Raw genomic sequence first — 24726 nt, 5'->3', positions numbered from 1 at the left:
TTGCTTCGCTTCCCTCTCTGTTCATACACCGGTATACTCCTGTTAGCACTGGTGTGCGTAACATATTCAGCAGCCCTACTCCTGTTGAAATTTTGTAGGAATATGGAGCATACCCCTCAAAATACTTTGCAACAGGTGGTCGATCAGGTGCAGGTCCTGACTCGACAATTTAATGAGATGTCCATTAAAATGAACACCCCGCAGGCCGCTAGCGGAGCTCCCGCAGCAGCAGCGTCAAGTTCAGGGGTTAAGGAGCCGAAAGTAAATCTCCCGGATCGTTTTTCTGGAGATCGCTCGCAGTTCTTTTGTTTCAAGGAGAGCTGTAAGCTATATTTCAGGCTTAGGCCCCAGTCTTCTGGGTCGGAGATTCAGCGGGTGGGCATGGTGATTTCCTTGCTACAAGGAGACCCACAGGTCTGGGCATATGGGTTACAGCCTGACTGTCCGTCGCTTAAAAGTGTTGATGCTTTTTTTACGGCACTGGGCATTTTGTATGATGACCCTGACAAGATGGCTTCAGCCGAGGCTCAGATTACGGTTCTTAAGCAAGGGCGACGGCCAGCTGAGGTTTATAGTACGGAGTTTCGGAGGTTGGCTCATGATACCCAGTGGAATGACCCAGCCCTGAGAAACCAGTACCGAAGGGGCCTTTCTGACCAGATAAAGGACCAACTGGTACAATATCCCTCGCCTGATAGCTTAGATCAGCTCATGCAGTTATCCATCTGGGTGGATAGACGGCTGAGAGAGCGTAGGCTTGAAAGGGAGACCGCAGTTTCCTTTTTTCCCAAGGGAACCTCAGACTCTGAGGAATATTCCGAGGAGCCTATGCAGATTGGGGCTACCCGCCTCTCCTCGCGTGAGAAGACGCGGAGGAGACAGCAGGGTTAGTGTTTGTACTGTGGGAATAAAGGTCATGTTGTAGTATCATGCCCAGAAAAACCGGAAAACTTCAGGGCCTGAGGGTGATGGGAAATATCCTGTCAGGCCAGAAGTCAGAATTTCCTAAAAAGACTTTTCTCATTCCGGTGACTTTGGAGATCCTCGGTCAAACTGTCAAGACTGAGGCCTTTGTTGACAGTGGGGCCGATGGGGTTTTCATGGACCGTCAATTCACCCTGGAACACTCTGTTCCCTCAGTACCTTTGGCATCAGAGATTGAGATCTGTGGGTTAAACGGGGAACCATTGTCCCAGGGTAAAATTACCTCCTGCACCAGCCAAATTCCTTTGTTCATTGGAGCCACACACTCTGAAAAATTGTCTTTTTATGTGACTGTCTGTTCTTTTGCCCCATTGGTTTTGGTGTTACCCTGGTTAAGGGCCCATAACCCTCAATTTGACTGGGTCTCTGGGGAGATTCTTAGTTGGGGTAGTGATTGTTTCAGGAGTTGCTTGAGCCTTCCAGTCAGGCTCTCGCAGCTAAGTTTGCCAGGATTGCCAGGATGTTATGCAGATTTTGCGGATGTGTTCTCCAAAAAAGTTGCGGAGGTACTACCTCCCCATCGCCCCTATGACTGTGCCATTGATTTGTTGCCGGATGCTAAGCTTCCCAAGAGCAGGTTGTACTCCCTGTCACGTCCTGAGACTCAGGCTATGGCAGAGTACATTCAGGAGAACTTGGCTAAGGGATTTATCAGACCCTCACAGTCCCCAGTTGGGTCGGGGTTCTTTTTCGTGGGTAAAAAGGACGGTTCGTTGCGACCCTGCATCGACTTCAGGGAATTGAACCGTATCACGATTAAAAACTCGTACCCACTGCCTCTCATTTCAGTTCTGTTTGACCAGCTTCGTACTGCCACCATTTTTTCTAAGATTGACCTACGCGGTGCTTACAATCTAATCCGAATAAGAGAGGGGGATGAATGGAAGACTGCCTTTAAAACCCACTCAGGGCATTATGAATATTTGGTGATGCCTTTTGGGCTCTCTAATGCCCCGGCAGTCTTCCAGGAATTCATGAAGGATGTGCTCAGGGAATATTTGGATAGATTCTTAGTTGTTTATCTAGATGACATTCTAATCTTCTCTCATTCCCTGGAGGAACATCGGAAGCATGTACGCTTAGTCCTCCAGAAACCCAGAGACCACCAGCTTGGGGCGAAGCTGGAGAAGTGCGAGTCTGAAGTCCAGCAAATCGCATTTCTAGGGTATATTATCTCCTCAGAAGGTTTCCAAATGGAGGGTTCTAAGGTACAGGCAGTCCTGGATTGGGTGCAGCCCACTAGTTTGAAGGCGCTTCAGCGTTTTCTGGGCTTTGCGAATTTTTATAGACGGTTTATCGCTGGATTTTCGTCTATAGTGGCCCCATTGGTGGCACTTACTAAGAAAGGGGCGGATGTTGCTCACTGGTCTTGTGAGGCCAAAGCGGCCTTTGCCCGTCTCAAAAGGGCATTTGTCTCGGCCAAGGTGCTGCGACACCCAGATCCAGAGCGTCCTTTTGTGGTAGAAGTGGATGCCTCTGAGATAGGTATTGGGGCAGTGCTCTCTCAGATGGGGGTGTCTGATAATCGCCTTCATCCCTGTGCTTACTTTTCCCGTAAATTTTCGTCTGCCGAGATGAATTATGATGTGAGTAACCGGGAATTGTTGGCTATAAAGGATGCACTCGGGGAGTGGAGACACTGGCTTGAGGGGGCTAAGTTTGTGGTCTCAATTCTCACCGACCATAAGAATCTGGCATATTTAGAGTCAGCGAAGCGGCTCAATGCCAGGCAGGCACGATGGGCTTTGTTTTTTGCTCGCTTTAATTTTTTGATAACATATCGCCCTGGGTCAAAAAACATCAAGGCTGATGCGCTCTCGCGGAGTTTTGCTCCAGTTCAAGAGACCACCGAGGAGCCATTGCCCATTGTGTCCCCATCATGTATTAAAGTGGGCATTACCCAGGACCTCTTATCATTAGTCCTTAGAGCACAGGAGCAGGCTCCTCCAGACCTTCCGGTAGGTCTCTTGTTGGTGCCTCCTAGGTTAAGACAGCGAGTGTTCCTGGAATTCCATGCCAAGAGGTCGGCAGGGCATCCGGGTATTGCCAGAACTCGGGAGTTGCTGTCTAGGGCGGTGTGGTGGCCCTCAGTGGCTAGGGATGTGGATCAGTGGGTTCGGGCATGTGACGTTTGTGCCCGAAATAAACCTTCTAGAGGGGTTCCTGTCGGCCCATTACATCCACTCTCTATTCCGTCTAAGCCATGGACCCACATTTCCATGGATTTTGTGGTGGACTTGCCCAAATCCTCGGGGATGACAGCCATTTGGGTTGTCGTTGACAGGTTTTCGAAGATGGCGCATTTCGTTCCACTGGTTGGGTTGCCATCGGCCAGACGCCTGTCTGAGTTATTTATGCAGCATGTTGTGCGCCTCCACGGGTTGCCACTTGATGTGGTCTCTGACCGTGGATCCCAGTTTGTGGCCAAATTCTGGAAGGCATTTTGTTCTGATCTCCAGATTTCTGTGAGCTTGTCGTCAGGCTACCATCCACAGTCTAATGGGCAGACTGAGAGGGTGAACCAGTCCTTGGAGCAGTTCCTCAGGTGTTATGTCTCCAAGTGTCATACTGACTGGGTTGCTCATCTGTCCATGGCGGAGTTTGCCTATAACAACGCGGCTCACTCTGCTACAGGGATCTCTCCCTTCCTTTGTGTGTATGGGCATCATCCTAAGGCCAATTCTTTTGACCCCCTGGATTCCACGTCTGGTGGTTCCTCTGTTGTTTCGGTCCTTAGGGGTATTTGGAGGAAAGTGAAGAAAGCCCTTGTGTCTGTGTCATTAGTGACCAAAAGGGTTTTTGATAAGCGGAGAAGACCCTGCAGCTTCAAATTAGGAGACTTCGTCTGGTTGTCCACCAAGAATTTGAAGTTGAGACAGCCATCTCATAAGTTTGGCCCCCGGTTCATCGGCCCTTATAAGATCACCAGGGTTATCAATCCGGTGGCATTTCAGTTAGATCTGCCCCGTTCATTGGGTATCAATAAAACATTTCATTGTTCCCTTTTAAAACTGGCGGTTAGTAATCCTTCTTCCAGTGGAAGACCTTCTCCTCTTCTGATACGGGGTCAGAGGGAGTTTGTGGTTGAAAGGGTTCTTGACTCCAAGATGGTTCGGGGTCGGCTGTCATTTTTGGTGCACTGGAAGGGGTATGGCCCGGAGGAGCGGTCGTGGGTGCGCAGTTGTGATCTTCATGCCCCCAGACTGATACGCTCTTTCTTCTCGCAGTTCCCCGATAAACCCGGTGGTAGGGGTTCTTTGACCCCTCGTCAGGGGGGGGGGTACTGTTAGGATTTTCTGCTCTGTGCTGCCACGTCGCCATGGCAACTGGGAGGCAAGTGTTAGCGAAGTAACCTGAGCGCAGCTGATACTCCGGTCTGGCTTTTTACTGTGTTGTGGTTACAGGCTCTGTGCACGGCAGGGAATCCGGCGCTGGTTTTGTGCTCACAGTCTGTGAGGTCTGAGTGGGGCGTGGACAGCACCTGCTATATAAACCATCCTCTCAGGCTAGGCAAATGCTGCTGAATCTTTGTTTGTTAGTCAGTTCCAGAGAGTTAGCTAGTACTGTGTGACTTTGTATTTACTTGTTGCTTACTCTGAATAGGCCTTGGGATTCGGTACTTCATTCTGCCAATCCGGACCTAGCAGTAAGACTGGAGTCAGTTGTTTGACCTGCTGGGGTTCTTTTGCTATTCTGTGAACCCAGCAGGTTTGTGGCTGTACTCTCAGACCTGCTTGCTTAATCCTCCCTCACTGTGCAGGGCGTCCAGGTGTCAGTTTAGTGGCAGTAAGCTGAACCTGTGCCCTGCAAGTGGGGGTTAGGATTGTGGATACTCTCCTTGTGTCTATATTTCAATCTCTGACCAAGGAGTTTATTCCCACACCCGTTGGTAACCCTTTGGGGATTTTTCTGTTGCTCTTAGCAACATCATTTCAGGTGCTCCACATGTTAAATCACTACACATCGCTTCATTGTCCGCTCTATTCCATCTGAGCATTCCTGACACTAGGGAGACACCCAATTCCTGAGCCTTTGGGCTTCTCCGTTCACTTTGTGTTTATTAGTTATTCCATCACCTCCTGTGTATGTTATGTTATACTGTCTGTGAGTTCGTTTGCTTCGCTTCCCTCTCTGTTCATACACCGGTATACTCCTGTTAGCACTGGTGTGCGTAACAGTAACTGAAGGAAACATCTAAAATCATTCTGTACATAAGCCATCTCCTCCTCTATATAGATTATCTTTTTCTGCCAATGACTGACTAAGGATATATACAGCCAGAGTCACCTTTAGTGCCACCCTCAGAAAGATACATCAGTCCCTCAGGGAGGTAGCAGATAATATCTATTGTTACTTTCAAGGAATACAGATTTTATATATATATATATATATATATATATATATACACATATATACACACTGCTCAAAAAAATAAAGGGTACACTAAAATAACACATCCTAGATCTGAATGAATGAAATATTCTTATTAAATACTTTGTTCTTTACATAGTTGAATGTGCGGACAACAAAATCACACAAAAATTATCAATGGAATAAAATTTATTAACCCATGGAGGTCTGGATTTGGAGTCACACTCAAAATTAAAGTGGAAAAACACACTACAGGCTGATCAAACTTTGATGTAATGTCCTTAAAACAAGTCAAAATGAGGCTCAGTAGTGTGTGTGGCCTCCACGTGCCTGTATGACCTCCCTACAACGCCTGGGCATGCTCCTGATGAGGTGGCAGATGGTCTCCTGAGGGATCTCCTCCCAGACCTGGACTAAAGCATACGCCAACTCCTGGACAGTCTGTGGTGCAACTTGGCGTTGGTGGATGGAGCGAGACATGATGTCCCAGATGTGCTCAATTAGATTCCGGTCTGGGGAACGGGCGGCCCAGTCCATAGCATCAATGCCTTCATCTTGCAGGAACTGCTGACACACTCCAGCCACATGAGGTCTAGCATTGTCTTGCATTAGGAGGAACCCAGGGCCAACCGCACCAGCATATGGTCTCACAAGGGGTCTGAGGATCTCATCTCGGTACCTAATGGCAGTCAGGCTACCTCTGGCGAGCACATGGAGGGCTGTGCGGCCCCCCAAAGAAATGCCACCCCACACCATTACTGACCCACTGCCAAACCGGTCATGCTGGAGGATATTGCAGGCAGCAGAACGTTCTCCTTGGCGTCTCCAGACTCTGTCACATCTGTCACATGTGCTCAGTGAGAACCTGCTTTCATCTGTGAAGAACACAGGGCGCCAGTGGCGAATTTGCCAATCTTGGTGTTCTCTGGCAAATGCCAAACGTCCTGCACGGTGTTGGGCTGTAAGCACAACCCCCACCTGTGGACGTCGGGCCCTCATACCACCCTCATGGAGTCTGTTTCTGATCGTTTGAGTTGACACATGCACATTTGTGGCTTGCTGGAGGTCATTTTGCAGGGCTCTGGCAGTGCTCCTCTTGTTCCTCCTTGCACAAAGGCGGAGGTAGCAGTCCTGCTGCTGGGTTGTTGCCCTCCTACGGCCTCCTCCACATCTCCTGATGTACTGGCCTGTCTCCTGGTAGCGCCTTCATGCTCCGGACACTACGCTGATAGACACAGCAAATCTTCTTGCCACAGCTCGCATTGATGTGCCATCCTGGATGAGCTGCACTACCTGAGCCACTTGTGTGGGTTGTAGACTCCGTCTCATGCTACCAGCGCCAGCTTTCAAAAGTGACCAAAACATCAGCCAGAAAGCATAGGAGCTGAGAAGTGGTCTGTGGTCACCACCTGCAGAACAACTGCTTTATTGGGGGTGTCTTGCTAATTGCCTACAATTCCCACCTGTTGTCTATTCCATTTGCACAACAGCATGTGAAATTGATTGTCAATCAGTGTTGCTTCCTAAGTGGACAGTTTGATTTCACAGAAGTGTGATTGACTTGGGGTTACATTGTGTTGTTTAAGTGTTCCCTTTATTTTTTTGAGCAGTGTGTGTGTATATATATATATATATATATATAAGAAGAGGAGAACACAAGCGCCAAAATGTGTTTTTTAAAATATATAAAAGGTGAACACGGATAGGTGAGGTGGTAGGTTTGACTTGATCACTTATCTGATTTAGATATGCAATGATCTGTCATCCTTCATTTGGATTCAGTACATGGAAATAAAAACAAAGCAAAACATAGTGTGTACCATTCATAAAACATGTCGCATATACACTGTCTGGATCAGAGCGGCATCATTAGGGATTTAGCAAATTCCCATTAGTAAATATTTCTTAGCCACATCAGTGTAAAATTTAAAAACATAAATTTAATACAATAATATAAGAATGGCTGAATGACACACGTACAAGAAATAAAAACATATAAAGCTTATCTGTCCATAAATTGGATATCTGCAAAGCGTCCCGACGCGTTTCGTCCGTCAATAGTTGGACTTCATCATGGGGATAACAACAGTGAGTCTGGAGGTCCTATTTATACCAGAGAGGGGTGATTCCTAATGTCCATTAGTTATGACCTCACTTCCTGTACTCCTCCTCACCAAGCGCTAAGGACAGATTGTTATCCCCATGATGAAGTCCAACTATTGATGGACGAAACGCGTCGGGACGCTTTGCAGATATCCAATTTATGGACAGATAAGCTTTATATGTTTTTATTTCTTGTACGTGTGTCATTCAGCCATTCTTATATTATTGTATTAAATTTATGTTTTTAAATTTTACACTGATGTGGCTAAGAAATATTTACTAATGGGAATTTGCTAAATCCCTAATGATGCCGCTCTGATCCAGACAGTGTATATGCGACATGTTTTATGAATGGTACACACTATGTTTTGCTTTGTTTTTATTTCCATGTACTGAATCCAAATGAAGGATGACAGATCATTGCATATCTAAATCAGATAAGTGATCAAGTCAAACCTACCACCTCACCTATCCGTGTTCAACTTTTACATATTTTAAAAAACACATTTTGGCGCTTGTGTTCTCCTCTTCTTATATTCACCTTTATGTGTCTAACAAACACAAATTTCTGTTTCATAAGCTGCCACTCAAAGAAATATTGAGACGTGTTATATGCTAGAATTAGGTGTTTCTATGTAATTTTGTAAAACTAGTACCACAAACATTACCTAAGCGCCGGCTTCTCCACTTCTCTACATATATATATATATATATATATATATGACCTAACAGAGATTATGTTATTAGGTTACATGACATGATAGACCTTTAATAAATAAACTAATAAATAAATAAATGAATATAGCACCATAAAACTTGTGTGGAGTAGTATTTTCCCCAAATATTCATCTTAGCATAAAAAAGCAAAGATACTCTGTTACAGATTATCAAACAGTTATGTAAAAGTATGAGGTTACAAACTGAGCAGTTTATAGACATGGTAGGAGCAGGATCAAATAATCATCCGTCTGCTTCTCCCCATATACCCTTCTATCTCCTGTGGGCTACATTAAGGACAGAGGCTGCCTTTCATTTATCTATTCTGCGTGTGACCATGAGTTGCGCTGTTCCATATTGTGTAATTACTGATGCTTGGACATCTCGGAGGGCACCAGAGCAAGTACGGTAATTGAAAGAGTGGAGTGCTGGACTTGTTCTCATTCTCCCCACAGAAGGAAAGTGGTTTGACCCTATGGGGTTACTCGAAGTCCAATGGTGCAACTGTTTACACAGCGCAGTGGGTTACAGCCGCAGCTGGTGGGCGTCTCAGTAGACAACCCATCGCTTGCCTCTTTAAGGCCCATACACATTAGACGATGTCGCTCTGTGAGCGACATCGTCTAACGTCTCCCCCTCCCGGGCCGGCCGGTCGGCGGCCGCCTGTACGCACTGAGCGATATGACCGCTCATATCGCTCAGTGACGTCACGCCCCCGCCAGCCCTGCATGAAGGTCCTGGACGACAGTCCACATCCTTCATGCATGCCCTACCGACAGCGACGATCGTTGCCGACCCGCGGGGCCGCGCATCGATCGTCGCTGGCGGCATACACACTTAACGATATAATGAGCGACGTCGCTCAAGGAGGGGGAAAATGAGCGACGTCACTCATTATATCGTTAAGTGTGTATGGACCTTTAGTGCCCCACTCAGAATCAGGCCTTATGTACTTATCCGAATTAGGACAACATAATAAATATATCATAATGTATGATTGCTACAATACAAATAATACTTTAAAACCCATAAAGGTCTTTGGATGGGATGTACTAAAGTAATTCCCATATGTACCAAGCTCTGGAAAGAGATACTTTCCAGAGCTTGGACCCTGTAAGCAATGTCATCTGTATGTAGCCTTGCCTAAGAGAAGCCTATTGGCTTCTTATTGATTCCTGAGAGGCATCTAAATGGATCCCTCCCAGTGTCCCCTGCGGTGCGAGCATCATTCTGTGCATGAGCAGGACGACTCCTGGGTCCTAAACTCGGAAGTCCAATCATTGTACTTACTGAATGTAGCAAATGATCTTGTGTAGAATCACCCTATTTCTTTACTGGATCCATTATATTTGCAGGTACCCCAAAAACACACATTAATAAATATACCGCTTACAACCCTCTGACTCAGGCTGCTGGAAGGTTTCACCCCTCCCCCCCCCCCCCCATCTCTGTGAGAATAGATTAAGGAGCAGTGTACAAACCCCTATAATCCCATTTATAGCTGTAGCCTTGCTGATGCTACCAATTATAAGTATCTGTGCCAGCATATCTGGTGGCGATTTATAAAACAGCAGCGCTAAAGGTGATTTCTTATTTTTGAAGTCTTTTGTCAACGCAGTTCACCCTAAACAGTCACCCTTACAACAGCCGCACTTTCCGCCAGCCCAAACTCGCTCAAAAGTGCCCGCAAACCTATCTGGCCATGAAGAGTGTGAGTTTGGGAATCGTTGCCAATGATGAAACATTGCCGCAATGGCAACTCGTACCTAATTGGATTGACCCCTAAATGTTTGCAATTTATAGCTTTTATTATTTACTGGTTAAATTTCTTTTCTGAAGGTACCCACTTATTACTATAAGACAGAACTTATCCCCCCAATGTGTGTACTATATAAAAACAATTTACCCTTTGGGTTAATTGTCCTTATTTTAGGCATTTTTCATGTATTCAATAGTTAGAGTAACATATTTACATAGAGAGATTTTTCTCTGTACACAACCACACCGCTGTTTGCAGTGTGTCTCTCTACTTGTTCATCCACTAACAATGTATATTCCTCTTTTCCTCTTAGTCTACACAGCAGTTGACCTTTGGCAAGTATAGGTAAGTATTGTACCCCTCCCATTACCCACAGCTCCTGGGGGTTACATTTAGGCTGCGGGTGGGGAGAGGTTAGGGTTAGGCTACGGGTAGGGTGGGTTAGGCACCCCCGGGTGTGGTTAGGCTGCGGGGGAGGGAGGGTTAGGTTTAGGCAGTGGGGACAGAGGTTAGGATTAGGCACCTCCGCAGGAGGGTAAGAGTTAGGCAGAAAGGGGTAGGTCAGTGTTAGGTTGCGGACATAGAGGGTTAAGGGGGTGGGGAGAGGGGAAAACACCCCTTACTCACCCCTATCTGCCGGTTTTGCACCGGGATCCCGGCGTAGGTATTACGTCCAATAGGATCCCGTGTGACGGGATATCATACTGATCCACCTATTAGTACACCTCTTAATGCCCAGAGTGAGGGCAATCCTGAGGCCATGGTTCCCCAGAGGTTTCCCCCCAAGGGGGTTTTCCTCTCCTGCGTGCTGAAGGATGACTCTTTGTGAGTCCAGAGGTGTAGCTTTTATGCCATAATGAGTACCAATCTCATAGCCGTCCCTGCAATGTATAAGAAGTAAAATAAACACTAATGCGATCACTTTACTTCTGGGTTTAGACCCAGGCTGCACTACTTCACATGTGCATTCGTCAGACTGCGTATGTGAGAGCAGACAGTAATGCAGAGGGACCCCAAGGATCCTTCTTCTGGGAAGAATTGCAAAATGTAGCCCACTGGCTACAAACGCCATTTAGAAATGGTATTAGCTGCCGGGCCAAGGTCAGAAATGCTTTGCATTCTGGAGCTTGGTGAGTTTCTCAGTTTAGCAACTGCCGTAGAAACTTTTGGTGGCTGCTTTGCAATCACAATAGGAGGAATGCAGCAGATATCTTCAATATCCATTGCAGTCCCCAATACAAACATTCAGGGGCTGTTTAATATTTGTGGGCAGTCTCCAAAACAGACTGTTTTCTGAGATGTCTCGCAAATATTATTTGTTAAATAGTCTTCAAAATATTTTTTTTATATTTTAGCATAAACTAAAAATGTTTTATTTATTCATTGACTGAGTCTCCGTTCTTTACTGCATGCTAATTTCACAGGGTTTGCAAATTATTACTGGTATGACTTTTAATCTACTGTCCTGCTGGTGCTTCTTACCTACTGTATCTTGGGGAGATGTATCAAGCTTCGGAGAGAGAGAAAGTGGAAATGTCCAAAGCACCCAATAATCTTCTGTTACTTATCCAGCACAGTACATGAAATTATATCTGTAGTTAGAAGCATCATTTGCTTTGGGCAATTACCCAACTTTATCTCTCTCCGCGGCTTGATACATCTCCTTGAAAATATCATGTCTCCCTTTCACTTTATTAACAAGTTAACTCAATAATGGACAATGTCTATGTCTTGGAAACAGGGTAAGAAATTCACAGTATACGATAATGTTAAAAAGGTTTTCCATCTTCCAATAACTTTCTAAGGCTTCTCAATACCCTCCTGGTACATTTGCTTTGATTTATCATTCACGTTTCTTCTATGCCAGACAGGGGCGATTGGGAACTTAAAGTGGCCCTGGAAAACATGAAAAGTGGCCTCATGTAGTGGCCTCAGCAGAAAGATTGTGTCACAGTGGGTGATCACACCAGTAGGTGAGGCATTGTACTGGTATGCAGAGTCAGCACACCAGGGTGACAAGTACATACATTAAATGATTATTACTACTTAATCCAACAACAGGGAATTCCAAAGATTATCACCGACTTGGTAAAAGATCACTATAAAATAGATAGTTCCTATGTGCATGCAGGTGATCCCGTGTTGCCCCTTCAGATGCAGCAGCGCATCACAGAAGCCTGGGCTACTTTTTACTTAATACACCTCATGTAGCTTTTTCATAATTCTGCAGAGGTGCCATTAGTGTCCACCTCTGAATCAGCCCCATATTTATATAGAGGCAGAGGTGTAATTAGAACTTTGTTGGTCCCATAGTAACATTTTTAAGGGGCCCCCAACTCAGATCTCTAGAGAGAGAATGGCAGCAGGGACATACTGCAGAGACAGAGTGAGTGGCGGCAGGGACACAGAGAGTGTGTGCCGGCAAAGACATAGGGACAGAGATAGGCAGCAGGGACTTAGGGACAGAAAGAGGAAGCAGGGGCATAGAAGAAACAGAGAGAGAGGCAGAAGGGACGTAGGGACAGAAAGAGGCAGCAGGGGCATAGAAACAGAGAGGCAGCAGGAACGTAAGGACAGCTAGAGAGGCAGCAGGGACATAGAGACAGACAGAGGTCAGCAGGGACTTAGGCAGATGCAGTTGGGACAAAGAGGCAGCAGGGATGTAGGAACAAATAGATGCAGCAGGAACATAGAGACAGAGAGAGTGGCAGCAGGAACACAGAGACAGAGAGAGTGGCAGCAGGAACAGAAAGACAGAGAGAGTGTCAGCAGAGACCCAGAGAGAGAGAGTGCCGGCAAAGACATAGGGACAGAGATAAGCAGCAGGAACTTAGGTACAGAAAGAGGAAGCAGGGGCACAGAAACAGAGAGAGAGATGCAGCAAGGGCATAGGGACAGATAGAGAGGCAGCAAGGACGTAGGGACAGATAGAGAGGCAGCAAGGACGTAGGGACAGATAGAGAGGCAGCAGGGACGTAGGAACAGATAGAGACTCCATTGTTCATTGTTCTCATTCATTGTTATCCATAACAGTGTGTTATACATTATTATATATTAGTGTTCCAATTCTGAATTCATAACAAGACTTGACAATGTTTGTACAGGCATAATGTACATGAATCTATAGATCTTTAAATATGCATTCATCAAATATGCATGACATAGGACAGAGACACCTGTATTATTTGTACTATAAAGCTCAATTTCTCATATGATTCCTATCAGGATGAGATGCTAAACTGGTCCACCTATGTCTGTTATATTCCCCACAATCCTGTTTGCATCAGGAGTCTGAATTATGGAAAAAGCAGCATTATGAATTATAGGTCCAAAGTTAAATGTAGGAAAAATGGATTGTTCTGGAAAACCCAGTAAACATGAGAGGCTAAATTCCTATGAATTAAAGCTTGACAGCAATGGAAATGGCATTTCATTAAACATGTACTGTATCTAATGTCAGAAGTGAGTAATAGTGGAAATCAGATTAAAATTGTGGCTGGGAATTTTCTATTATAATATTCTGAGTCCTTTAGTCACGGCTACTAGTAAGCTGATTATGATAATCTACTCATGCAAAAAATTGATTCTAGTTTCTTAAAGAAAGAGATTTGAAGCTAATTAATTTAAAGCATACTTTCTGAGCTGCTATCCACTGTCACTAAAGCACTGTTACTGTAATGGCATCTTCAAAACTCTGATACAACTAGGTGACCTTGAGAAACTGTAACTTTATATACCCAACAAGTACAATGATATGTAGGCAAACACTACAGAACAAGTAGGAACATACTATGAGGATACCATGGGCACTATCCTCTCCTCCCTTTGTTACATGGTTATACATCTAATCACCATCTAAACACCTAGGGCCCTATTTTGACGTGTATTCTGAGTCAGACACATCTATGTCCCATCTCTTGACACGGGGGATCCTGATGAATTTGTACACTTGCAGCTCAGTACACTCTGTGTACACGCTTCTTCTATCAATGCCCCATTAGCGCCCAGTAACATACATTCAGTCCAATGTGAGAAGGGCCAAGCTGTAGTAATCTGGTAATTGCTGGAAGTTGCGTATGTAGGCCATGACATCTGTGCAGTCAGTGCGCCAAAAACTGCAAGATCCTTCCACAATCAGAACTGTCTGCAACTCAGAATCAGGCCTCTTATATATGCCTATACATAATAATAACCCACAGCCCTGTGGGTTTAAATGGCTACAACCAATGTAAGTGAATTACACTTTACAACAAATTTGTGTGCAGCAATTCAGCTCATCGCACAAATGCACATGTTTGGTTACCTCAATTATGAGCTAATATCTTAACAGGTAAGGATATACTGTAAGTAACTTAAAAGTAGTTTAAAACACATAGGAACATTTAAATGGCTAGTGGTCATTGGGATATTTAACAAATGAGGTACATTTATGTGCTGTTGGATTGCAGAATACAGTTGTGCACTAAATGTATGATGTAGTGATGTAAATATGTATGATTATTAAGAGATGATATATGCAAGGTAGCTTGCTCGCATGGCATTTAAACACCTGTTCATGTTGTGGTGCAGGATTGTCTCACACATGTGTTTAATTCTCCACACCTGTCTAAGGGCAGGTAGGGGGCGTTCACCTAGGGGAGAGGGGTTTTTAAGCATTGTTGATGTAATTTGATTATTTTGTATCCTGACGAAAGGGTCGGAATAAATGATCCTGAAACGTTGAAATAATCCACTCGTCGCTGAGTGCCGCTACTGCGAACCATATATATATGATCTCCGACTAAGTATTATATATGCTGTGCAGCAACATCATACTAGATTGTGGTCTGCTGCATTTTACCATCAGTGATTGTATTGATGCATGTCCAGTGTTAGTACAGTGGTATGCTGTTACCTTATCACAGTGGTCTGAGTCATAGTTCAGTCCAATCCCACAGTCATCTGTAATTTCTGACAAATCTTCATCATCAAATTCTTCCAAACTGATGTCTTGCGATGGCCTAATGTACAAGAAGAGCATTAACATTATGAGGGGTCAGAATGCTGTGAGTGAGCAGGAGATAGCTGGCAATGTGGTCAGATGAGCATGCACAATTTGTACTGGTAAATTCCAGACCTTGTTCAAGAAAGAGGATACTATTATTACACAGATCATATTTTCTCTAAAGCAGTGATTTCCAAACTCAGTCCTTAGGACCCCACACAGCTCACGTTTTCCAGGTCATCTAGCAGGAGCACAGGTTTCGTCATTACTCACTGACACTCATCTGAAAAGATCCACAGGTGGAGCCAATTATTTCACATTAGATTCTGTGAGGAGACCTTGAAAACGTGAACAGTTCGGGGTCCTGAGGACTGAGTTTGAGAACCTATGCTCAAAAGAGTTTCTTTAACCAATGGCACAATTCATTCAAGACTCCAGTAGAAGAGATAGGTACAGCCATGATTTTCTTTGGAACCCAGCTTCCAGGCCATTATGAAGTGCTATATCTGCTTCCGACTCGCATGTGCTTACTCCTAGGCCAATCATTGCCAGCTTTCTTATGCAGTGTGAAAAGCATAGAAAACAAATAGGTGGATTAAAATAGAGCAAACAAATATTGCTGACTGCAGTAAATATACCAATGGGCAAGTTAAGGAACAGCGAAACAGGTAAGTCCTTGCATTTGCGTGATTTTCAGTTGTGTGTTTCAATAATGTACATATTGCAGCAACACACATAAGAAAGTTTACGTACACAAATTGACTCTAGACTTACAGATGTGTCCCCTTACATCTACTCTCAATACACCATGCACCGCGAGATGCCTGGTGTGAGGGAGCCGACAGTTCCTGGGCAGCCCTACTAACGCCGGGCATACGAAATGCAACGTTCCAGAATTTTCCAGGTAAACGCTGTAACATAGCATTTTGTATGCTGATACAGCCGCAGTCACACACAGAATATAGGCATGCCGCATATCATTTTAATCAGCAGAGTCTACCTGTACGTCTTATTCACATTGTGATGCAAATAAAATGCGTTTTGGGGGTAAAAATGCACAAAAAGACGCCCATCGTTAGTAAACACGGTCATGACTAGGCGCAACTAGAAGGGCTATTTAACATGACTGCAGCAAAGACGTAACTGGACACCTCTGTAGCTGGGAAATAGCATTTGTCTTTCCTATTTATTAAGAATAAAACCATGTGGAAACGTCAGTATCCACATGATTAAAGTACCAGTCTGACCACAGTCCCTATTATATTCATTGGGGACTGCAGAATGGCCCATTTACAGGTAATGTGCAACTACTGCCCCTAACAGATGCTGATGCCTTTATCTCAATAGCACAGCTTTGAATAACATAAATGTTTACTTTAGGTAATGTGCAGCTCAATCTTTTTTTTTTTTTATAAGCAGCCTTAAGCCTGATTTAACGCAGTATTTTATTGTGAATCTGTGTTGGTATTTTTCTCTGCTATCATTTGTCTGTTTTAGTTTTGTATTACTTGGGCATTGGGATGGGGTCTCAATCAGTGGACACATAGACACATGTATGTTACTGTACTAATTAGGTTATAGGAAGCTGCATAGCTGTAGGCTGGCACAGTCAGTGCTCGATTATAAGTGTAATTAGAACATACTTACCTAATTTTACTTTCTCCTCTCTGGTAGAAGCCCAGAAAGGAGACGCTGCAGGGAACTATGGGGGCCGGGGATGGGCTTGGACATCAACAAGCCCCGCCCCTACTTCCAAAAAAAAAATGCCGCAATTCGTGGGTGGGCCTAAAATGCAGCAATTTGCATAATTTATTCCCTCCACATGGACATGCGAATACCGGGGATTATCTCTCCATCCTGCCCGCTTCACTAGGGCGACATTTGCCTCACTGGTAGCCTGTGTTAGCCATAGTATTACTTTAGATGCAGTCTAGGGTCAGATGTGCAATAAAATATACAAAGTAATCATATCACTAAGTTTGAAAATTAACAGTGAAAAATAGTTGAACAAACACTGAACACCATCTGACAACAGATTTTTGACCTATAACAAATGTAACTTCATTATCCTATACCCCTGAATAACTTTAGCTGTATTTCAAAGAAACCATGTACCAAAAATAGCTTTTTTTCATATGACTGCATGGTATTTTCTGCAAGGCTATTACATCATTCACTCTCATTATACATTGCTGCCTCAGTTATCCAATTCCACTTCTCTTTTTAACACTCATGAGCTTTTTTTACTAATCTTTATATATTGATTGTAACATCCACAACCTATCACCAAAAACAAATCTCCTACAACTATGTTTATCTCTCTCTCCTGCTTTTATTAGCATATATGACGCATCTCCAAATCCAGGCCCCAACCACTTACCCCACTCAGCTGATTCGCAACAATATATAAATCCAGCTAACTTCATAAACATCACATGTCTCCCATCACCTTCAGATTCACTCAAATGTGCCCTAATGGAATGGACACTCTGTTTGTAACAAATTAACATCCATCCATGCCCTTTTCATCTCTAGCAAATCTGCTGGCTAGAACAAAAACATGTCTCACACAATCAAACATGGCCTTCCCTGCAGCTTTCATATGGTGGTCTCCATTTCACACACACCTCCAGACCTGGTAACGGTAAAGGAAGTGGGGTTGGAATATTACTATCACAATCTTTCAAATACAGTTCTACCACAGATTCTATCACTCACATTTACATCAATTGAAGTACATTCTATCAGGATTTTCACTCCTTCCTGTCTGCATGTTGCAGCTATCGTCCACCTGGAACATTTTTCTGCCTGGCTCCCTCACATCTTATCCTCATCATGGGTGATTTCAATATGCTTGTTGATGGTTTACTACTACTCTAACCTCCTCTCCCAGAGGACCAACTCCTCTGTTTATTAGGAGGGACACTGCCTTGATCTTGTATTCACCAGACTATGCTGTTTCTGTATTCACTAACACTCCTTTCCCTCTCTCAGATCTGAATCTTATCACCTGCATTATCACCTGCAAGCATGTCTCCATTACTTCAAACTCAATGTCACTTAAGTCTACTAAGCCTCCTCAAACCTGCAGAAATATTAACGCTATTAATTTTTAACAACTATCCACCTCTCTGCAACAACTGCTCTCACCAATTTCTGCATTCACGTCTCCTGAGATTATTGTATCACACTTGACTAGACTCAAGAAATAGCCCTTGATGAAGTGTCTCCGGATATCCATCACACATGGATTAGAATTCTACATGGAGTAGAATTAGATGTCAACCATGGCATTCTAAGTTAACAAGACACCTACAAAAAAAAAAAATCTCACATAAAGTAGAACATCAGTGGCATAAAATTTGTACTCAAAGTGACTTTCTCACATATAAGACTATCTACCACTTTTATCGAAATGCCCTGGACACTGTCAAACGAACATATTTCAAATCTGTCATCTCTACTCATGCCTCTAACCCCAAGCAACTTTTCATTAAATAATTTCTTAACTCTCCCCCAACCAACTCATCAGCCACTGTCAATGCACAAGATCCTGCATCCTACTTTAAGTACAAGATTGATAAGATCCAAAATGAAATGGTATGCTCTTCCTCAGCCAGTGACCTGCTCAAATCCCTACCTGAACCCTCTGGCACCTTCTCTTCATTTTATCCCACGAACGAAGACAAAGTATCAACACTCGTCCTCCTACTCTACTACCCTCTCCTTTTGATTGCATGTCCTCACAAATCAGTACATTTTATCATACTATGCACCTCAATGTTTGACCATGTTTCCACCAGTTACCCCATCTTATAACTGATGTTGAATAGTATGACTGATATGCGACAGTCTAATGGGCGTGAGGGGAAGAAGTGGTCTACCTGCTCTGGCCTGGTGGGAAATTAGAATGCATTAGAGAACAATACACACGTGAGAGGTCATGTTACCTTACTTACTGAACCACCCTTGTGTCTTGATTACAAGAATGAAATCACGTTTTTGCACTGATCTGCAAGGCTAGGAGCATTGGTGGATTGGTACTTTGCATGGGACACTATGATTTTGCACAACTCGTCCATTTGGCCAGTTAAAACTTCTGCTCTTAAGCAAATGATCCAATATTGCTCTACGAATCTATGTATCTTAGCGGAATCTAGGCACTCATGTGCAAATCAAGGCACAAAGCACCAACAAAGAGTACTTTGCATTACAACATGACATTATGCATTTTGGAAATGAGGACCAGAGCGGACATTTATAAAATGAGTGAACCCTAACTGGGTCACAGTGCGAGGGAAGCAGCCTCAGCACAAAGCAGTGCAGTCACCCTTATGTCTGTAAATCTAATAAACTGAGATTACACAGATCAGACAAAACACTTAGATCACATAATGTCAGACACAGAACATTTCTGTAAGAGTACTAGAATACAATGTCTGCCAGCAAAGACACAGGCAGACAATATAATATTGCAATATTAAGCTCAATGGTATCTGTTGTGCATGAAGCGACACCAAGAGAGTTCAGCAATTATTTTGTAGGAGTATAATTATTTTTCTCAATCAGCAGTAAGGTTCTATGTGGAGGGTTTATATTTAACTTCCAAGAGATTCAGCACTTCACTATAAACACAACCTACCATACACAAGTATCTCAGCGCTAGGGCACTTTACTAAATTCTATTTCTGAGATATGCATAGGGTAACATACTCCAAAACACCCTCACACACCTTGTAAAGAGTGTACCTTACTGCCTTGAGTACATTTTACAATTCATTTATTTTGAGATAAAGGACAGAAAGAAAATAAGTAATTTTGCACAGAAAATATTGCAGCATGGGAAGGGCACATAGAGACTTGGGAGTATATTTACTAAAGGTCGATCTTGATAGATTTGAATCTATTTCAGTTCAATAGAAAACGATCTTAACCGATGTTGCGCTCCCAGGGCTAAAACACCCATTTACTAAGAGATCATTTTTTTAGATTAATTTTTAAATGTTAGTAAATGTGTGTTTTAGCCCTGGAAGCCCAACATTGATTAAGATTAATATTAATCGATCGGAAATCAATTAAAATAGTTCAAAATCAAACTTTGGTAAAAAAAAAAAAAACTTGGTTTCCTAGTTGCATTCCAATTTCAATGCAATTCTAGAAAAATGTCATGTGTGGTAGGACAGGAGAGATACTTGATCCCAGTATCTATATCATGCTGCATAAAATATGCTGCAGGCGGCAATAAATCAGTATAACATTTCGCGTTTACTCTTTGTTGTGTATTTACAGTATATGCTGCTTTTGTGCAGGATACTTTGCTGTCTCTGTGTAAGGAGAAAGGACCGCATGTTACTAATGAGCTTTTTGCACTATGTGCCTGATTGGGTCTGGGACTGAGGGTCGACACACCTTAGGTCGACGCCAATTGGTCGACACACCTTAGGACGGCATGAACAAAAGGTCGACATGGACAAAAGGTCGACAGGGACAAGGTCGACATGGGAAAAGGTCGACGTGAGTTTTTTATGGTGTCGTTTTCTTCGTACAGTGACCGGGAACCCCAATTAGTGCACCGCGTCCCCTCGTATGGCTCGCTTCGCTCGCCATGCTTCGGGCATGGTGCCTTCGCTCCGCTACCGCTTCGCTCGGCACACTTTACCGTTCCAATCGTAGTCCACGTGGATCGTTAAGTATGAAAAGGTTCAAAAAAAGAAAAAAAAATCGTGAAAAACTCATGTCGACCTTTTTCCATGTCGACCTAAGGTGTGTCGACCAATTGGCGTCGACATAAGGTGTGTCGACCTTTGTGCTGTCGACCTGGAGTCTGGATACCGCCTGATTCAGGTGTGTTAGCACAGCAAAAAAGCATGTGCACTGCAGTTGGGGAAAAAGTAACATGTGCAGAGAGAGTTAGATTTGGGTGGGGTGTGTTCAAACTGAAATCTAAATTGAGGTGTAAAAATAAAGCTAAAATTTATGGGCTACATGCAAAAGCAGCCAGTATGTAGCCTGCACAGAAACAATATAACTCACCTAAATCTAACTCTCTTTGCACGTTACATCTGCAACATGGTTTTGCCCAGATATGTGATTTTTGTTTTGCTAACAAACCTGAATCAGGCCCTATGTTCCATTTGAAGAAACCACTTGTGGTATGTTGCAATTCACATGTAAATCATATCAGTTGTCCCAAATCTCTTTTCTGTTAGTTAGTTTATTTATTTAGTTGTTGTTGTTATTATTATTAGTTTATATTAGTTCATTATTTAGTTTATTATTTAGTTAGTAAATTAATTTACTGAGCCAGACAATTGGTGGAGCTTAACTCCGTGCTGAATGTACAAGTACCAGAACAGCCACTGGGAGATATAGTGCACAGTTAAGTCCATTTCAGAAGAAACTATATATTAATTACTGTGAAAAGTCAAATGATACCTACAGGCCCCAGTTAGAGTGAAAATTTAATTTTGTCTATGGTGAAACCGTCTTTTTTGCATATGCAATTGATGGCCTATTGTTCCCTCTATAGTTCATAGTACCACAGTTTGTTAAATAACAATCTGCATTGACAATGAATATCTTTCTATATTAAATACTGACGGTAGACCTAGCCTTGACCTAGGTGGTGGCACTCCACTTGTTGGAATCCATGCCACTGTATCACAGTATGCCCTCATTCTCAATGCTTACTTCAGCAAGTGTGAGGTAAGGGCATTAAATCCAAGCACCACACCTCAGTATAAAACAGAGATGGAAGATCATCAGCCAGCAGCATCATATGTAGGAAGCTACCATCTGCTTCCATGCCAGAAGCTGGCTCTCCAAGTGGTGGCATCGCTCTGGCATTAAAAACATTGGATGAATTACATTATGTCACTCATTTAATGTTTTAGCAGCCGCCTAACCATTGGTGACTAGGCAGTCACCCAGGTTTGCATGGTGGTAGCACTGGCCATTTATAGATATTAATTTGGTCACCTGAAAGGCAACTATATCCAAAGTTATCCTTGTTTTCTAACATCTCTTCATGGTTTTGTGTTTCCATTAGCTTTCTTATTTACGTTGCCCAACACCAAACCCTTCCATGTGCTTCTCTGTCCTTCCTAAAGTAAAGTGGCCAAAACTTTACCTCATAATCTTACACAATCATACTTCCCAACTGTCCCAATTTTGGCGGAACAGTCTGGTTTTTCATGGTCTGTCCCACCCGCGGGTCACAGTGTCCCGCGGTGGGGGAGGAGGCGCAGTTAGGAAATCCCCCTGTCACTCTGTGCTCTAAGCAGATTGGCGGTGAGAGGGATGGCCAGCAGCTCACTGAGTGCTGTTCATGCCCCCATAGTGACGAAAATGGGAGCATGACTTGCGATCGCGGCTCTTGCCGCGAGGACACATCCTACCCATATGTCCACACACCCTTATTTCACCCCCTTCTTGGCAGACAGAGAAGTTGAGAGGTATACACAATGGTGAAACTGTGTATGTAATTGATTCTTTATGCATCACAGCATTTTATTTACCATTATAGTCACTGTCTGTGCTGTTCCTCAGCTTTCTGTCAACTAGTATTTTTTAAGTCTGTTTGTTTCTCAGTTTTCCTCATATGTATAAACCTACATTTATCTACATTACATTTCGTCTGCCATTTCACTGTCCAGTTTTCAATTTTAGCTAAATCTTTCTGTAGAAAGTCATTATCCTGCTCTGTGCTAATAACCCTAGATAGTTTAATTTCATCAGCAAATGTGGGCACTCTGTTTTCTATGTCATTAATTAAAATATTAAAAAGACAGAGTCCAAAATTGACCTATGTTATACGCCACTAAAGACAGTATGTTACATTCATAACTAGAAAGGAATAGAAAAACATATTTGTGAGCTTAAGCCTCTATTGTGGTTATGTAATAGATTCCAAGTTTACAAAATCAACATGTTTTTGGCAAGTTCGTTGCTAAACTTAAAGTGAGTGGTGTGCAATAAGTTCTTGATGCACAAAAAATATTATATTTACAAACAAAGTGAACATTACATTTTTTTTAAAGTATTCGTCATAAGAGTCTCTGCAAAGTTGCATGCACTCAAACTACTTGGTGAAGTAGCTGGACCAGTAATATCTTCTACATACTGGATGAAGGTCTTCATTGCAGCTTACGGCGACTTATTACGAATCCGATGCATATTGCGATTGATTTGTAGGAACGCGAAGAAGTCGCAGAGAACCAGGTCTGGCCTGTAAGTCAGATGACCAAGCTACTGGATGACTTCATGGGCCAGAAAATCCACCACTTTCCTGTACTTGTGAGCAGGTGCATTGCCGTGATGGAGAAGGCCACCATGAGTGTGAGTTCTTTGACGGCACCTGGAAATGACTTCCAGTACTTGCGGCAGGCACTGGTCGGCATAGTAGTCCCCAGTGATGGTGTGCTGCTATACAAGTGTTACGGTAACTACAAGACCAGTCTTGGACACAAAAACAGCCACCATCTCCTTGCCCACAATGCTCTCACGTCAGAAAATTCTATGGCGGCACACCTCCAACTGGGGTCCACTGGGCCAACTGTAGTTTAGTCTGGGGGTCGAAACTGTAGATCCAGAATTCATCGCCACTGATGATCTCCCAGAGTTTGAGTGACCGCCATCAAACCTGGCCAGCATGCGGCACCGTGTCACCCAAGCCTCCTTCCGCTCACGAGTCAGCTGATGGGTCACCCAAGCTTTTCATGGAGTATCACGTGGATGGATCCTTACAGTATCCTGTTCTCTAACTGGGCCACATTCACCCGGGTGTCCATCTCAACTATGGCCCAGTATGGCTACAATGTTAGTGGCGGACTCAGGTCAGCTGCAGCAGTTCTCATTTTCCAGGGGCCATCTCCCGTGACAAAATTCTGCAAACCACTCAAACAAAGTAGTTCAGCGTGGTGCTTCATTACCACACCACTCTTGTAGTCATAGAAGATCATGGCTCTCCAGTGGCCTCTGTTGAGCTCCTTAACAAGCGAAAGGAGTGAACATGCTGACTCCTCCAGTGTGCAGTGCTGTTCATACATGGTTCTGTGCCTTGACATTTCACAAGAACTTTAGTCAGAGATTACAGTTCACAACTAGTCAGATTGTGTGTACTCTACATATATGTACAATTAGCAATAATTGCAAAATAAAGAGGGAACAGAATGTCCACACAAGTACAATAAATATAATAGTAGTGTATAGCATACACATAGACAGCGTGAGGGACAAATGGGGTTACTCAGAGTTGTTAGCAAACCAAAAACGTTAGCAATTGGACAAAATCATGCTGCACTGCAGGTGGGACAGATGTAACATGTGCAGAGAGATTTAGATATGCATGGGTTATATTGTTTCTGTGCAGGGTAAATACTGGCTGCTTTATTTTTACACTGCAATTTAGATTTCAGTTTGAACACACCACCCAAATCTAACTCTCTCTGCACATGTTATATCTGCCCCACCTGCAGTGCACATGGTTTTGCCCAATTGCTAATTTTTTTGGTTTGCTAACAACTCCTAATAATCCCCAAAGTGCAAAATATACTCTTAAACAGCATAGACTTACAAAAAGTATGTTAATAACAAGAAAAATAAGAATGTTTCCTTCATACATATGAAAGGTAACCAAAAATAATAATCCAAACATAGTGGTAAAGAAAACCATTATACAGTAACTAATGTTGCTTCATTTATCCTTATTTATTTTATTTGTAATCCCCGGTTGTTGTTTTTTCCCCAATATGAGTAGATTTGTTTTTATTTAAATTTTAATTTATATATATATATATATATATATATA

The 24726-nt window shown here is 43.3% G+C and overlaps 1 protein-coding gene across 3 annotated transcripts in view; it reads right to left on the bottom strand.

Moving 5' to 3' along the window:
- MAPK8IP2 (mitogen-activated protein kinase 8 interacting protein 2) overlaps window positions 1–24726 on the bottom strand; it is a 106857-nt gene that overhangs the window by 66864 nt on the left and 15267 nt on the right. For all 3 annotated transcript variants that reach the window (XM_063926627.1, XM_063926629.1, XM_063926628.1), the window contains exon 2: window positions 14829–14934. In XM_063926627.1, coding sequence (XP_063782697.1) covers window positions 14829–14934 — 106 coding nt within the window. The remainder of the gene's footprint in view (window positions 1–14828; window positions 14935–24726) is intronic.

Source organism: Pseudophryne corroboree, chromosome 6 (genome assembly GCF_028390025.1).
Source record: "Pseudophryne corroboree isolate aPseCor3 chromosome 6, aPseCor3.hap2, whole genome shotgun sequence".
Lineage (NCBI taxonomy): Eukaryota > Metazoa > Chordata > Amphibia > Anura > Myobatrachidae > Pseudophryne > Pseudophryne corroboree.
The sequence above is the reverse complement of the archived record's forward strand: the minus strand, read 5'-3'. Positions and strand labels throughout refer to the sequence as shown.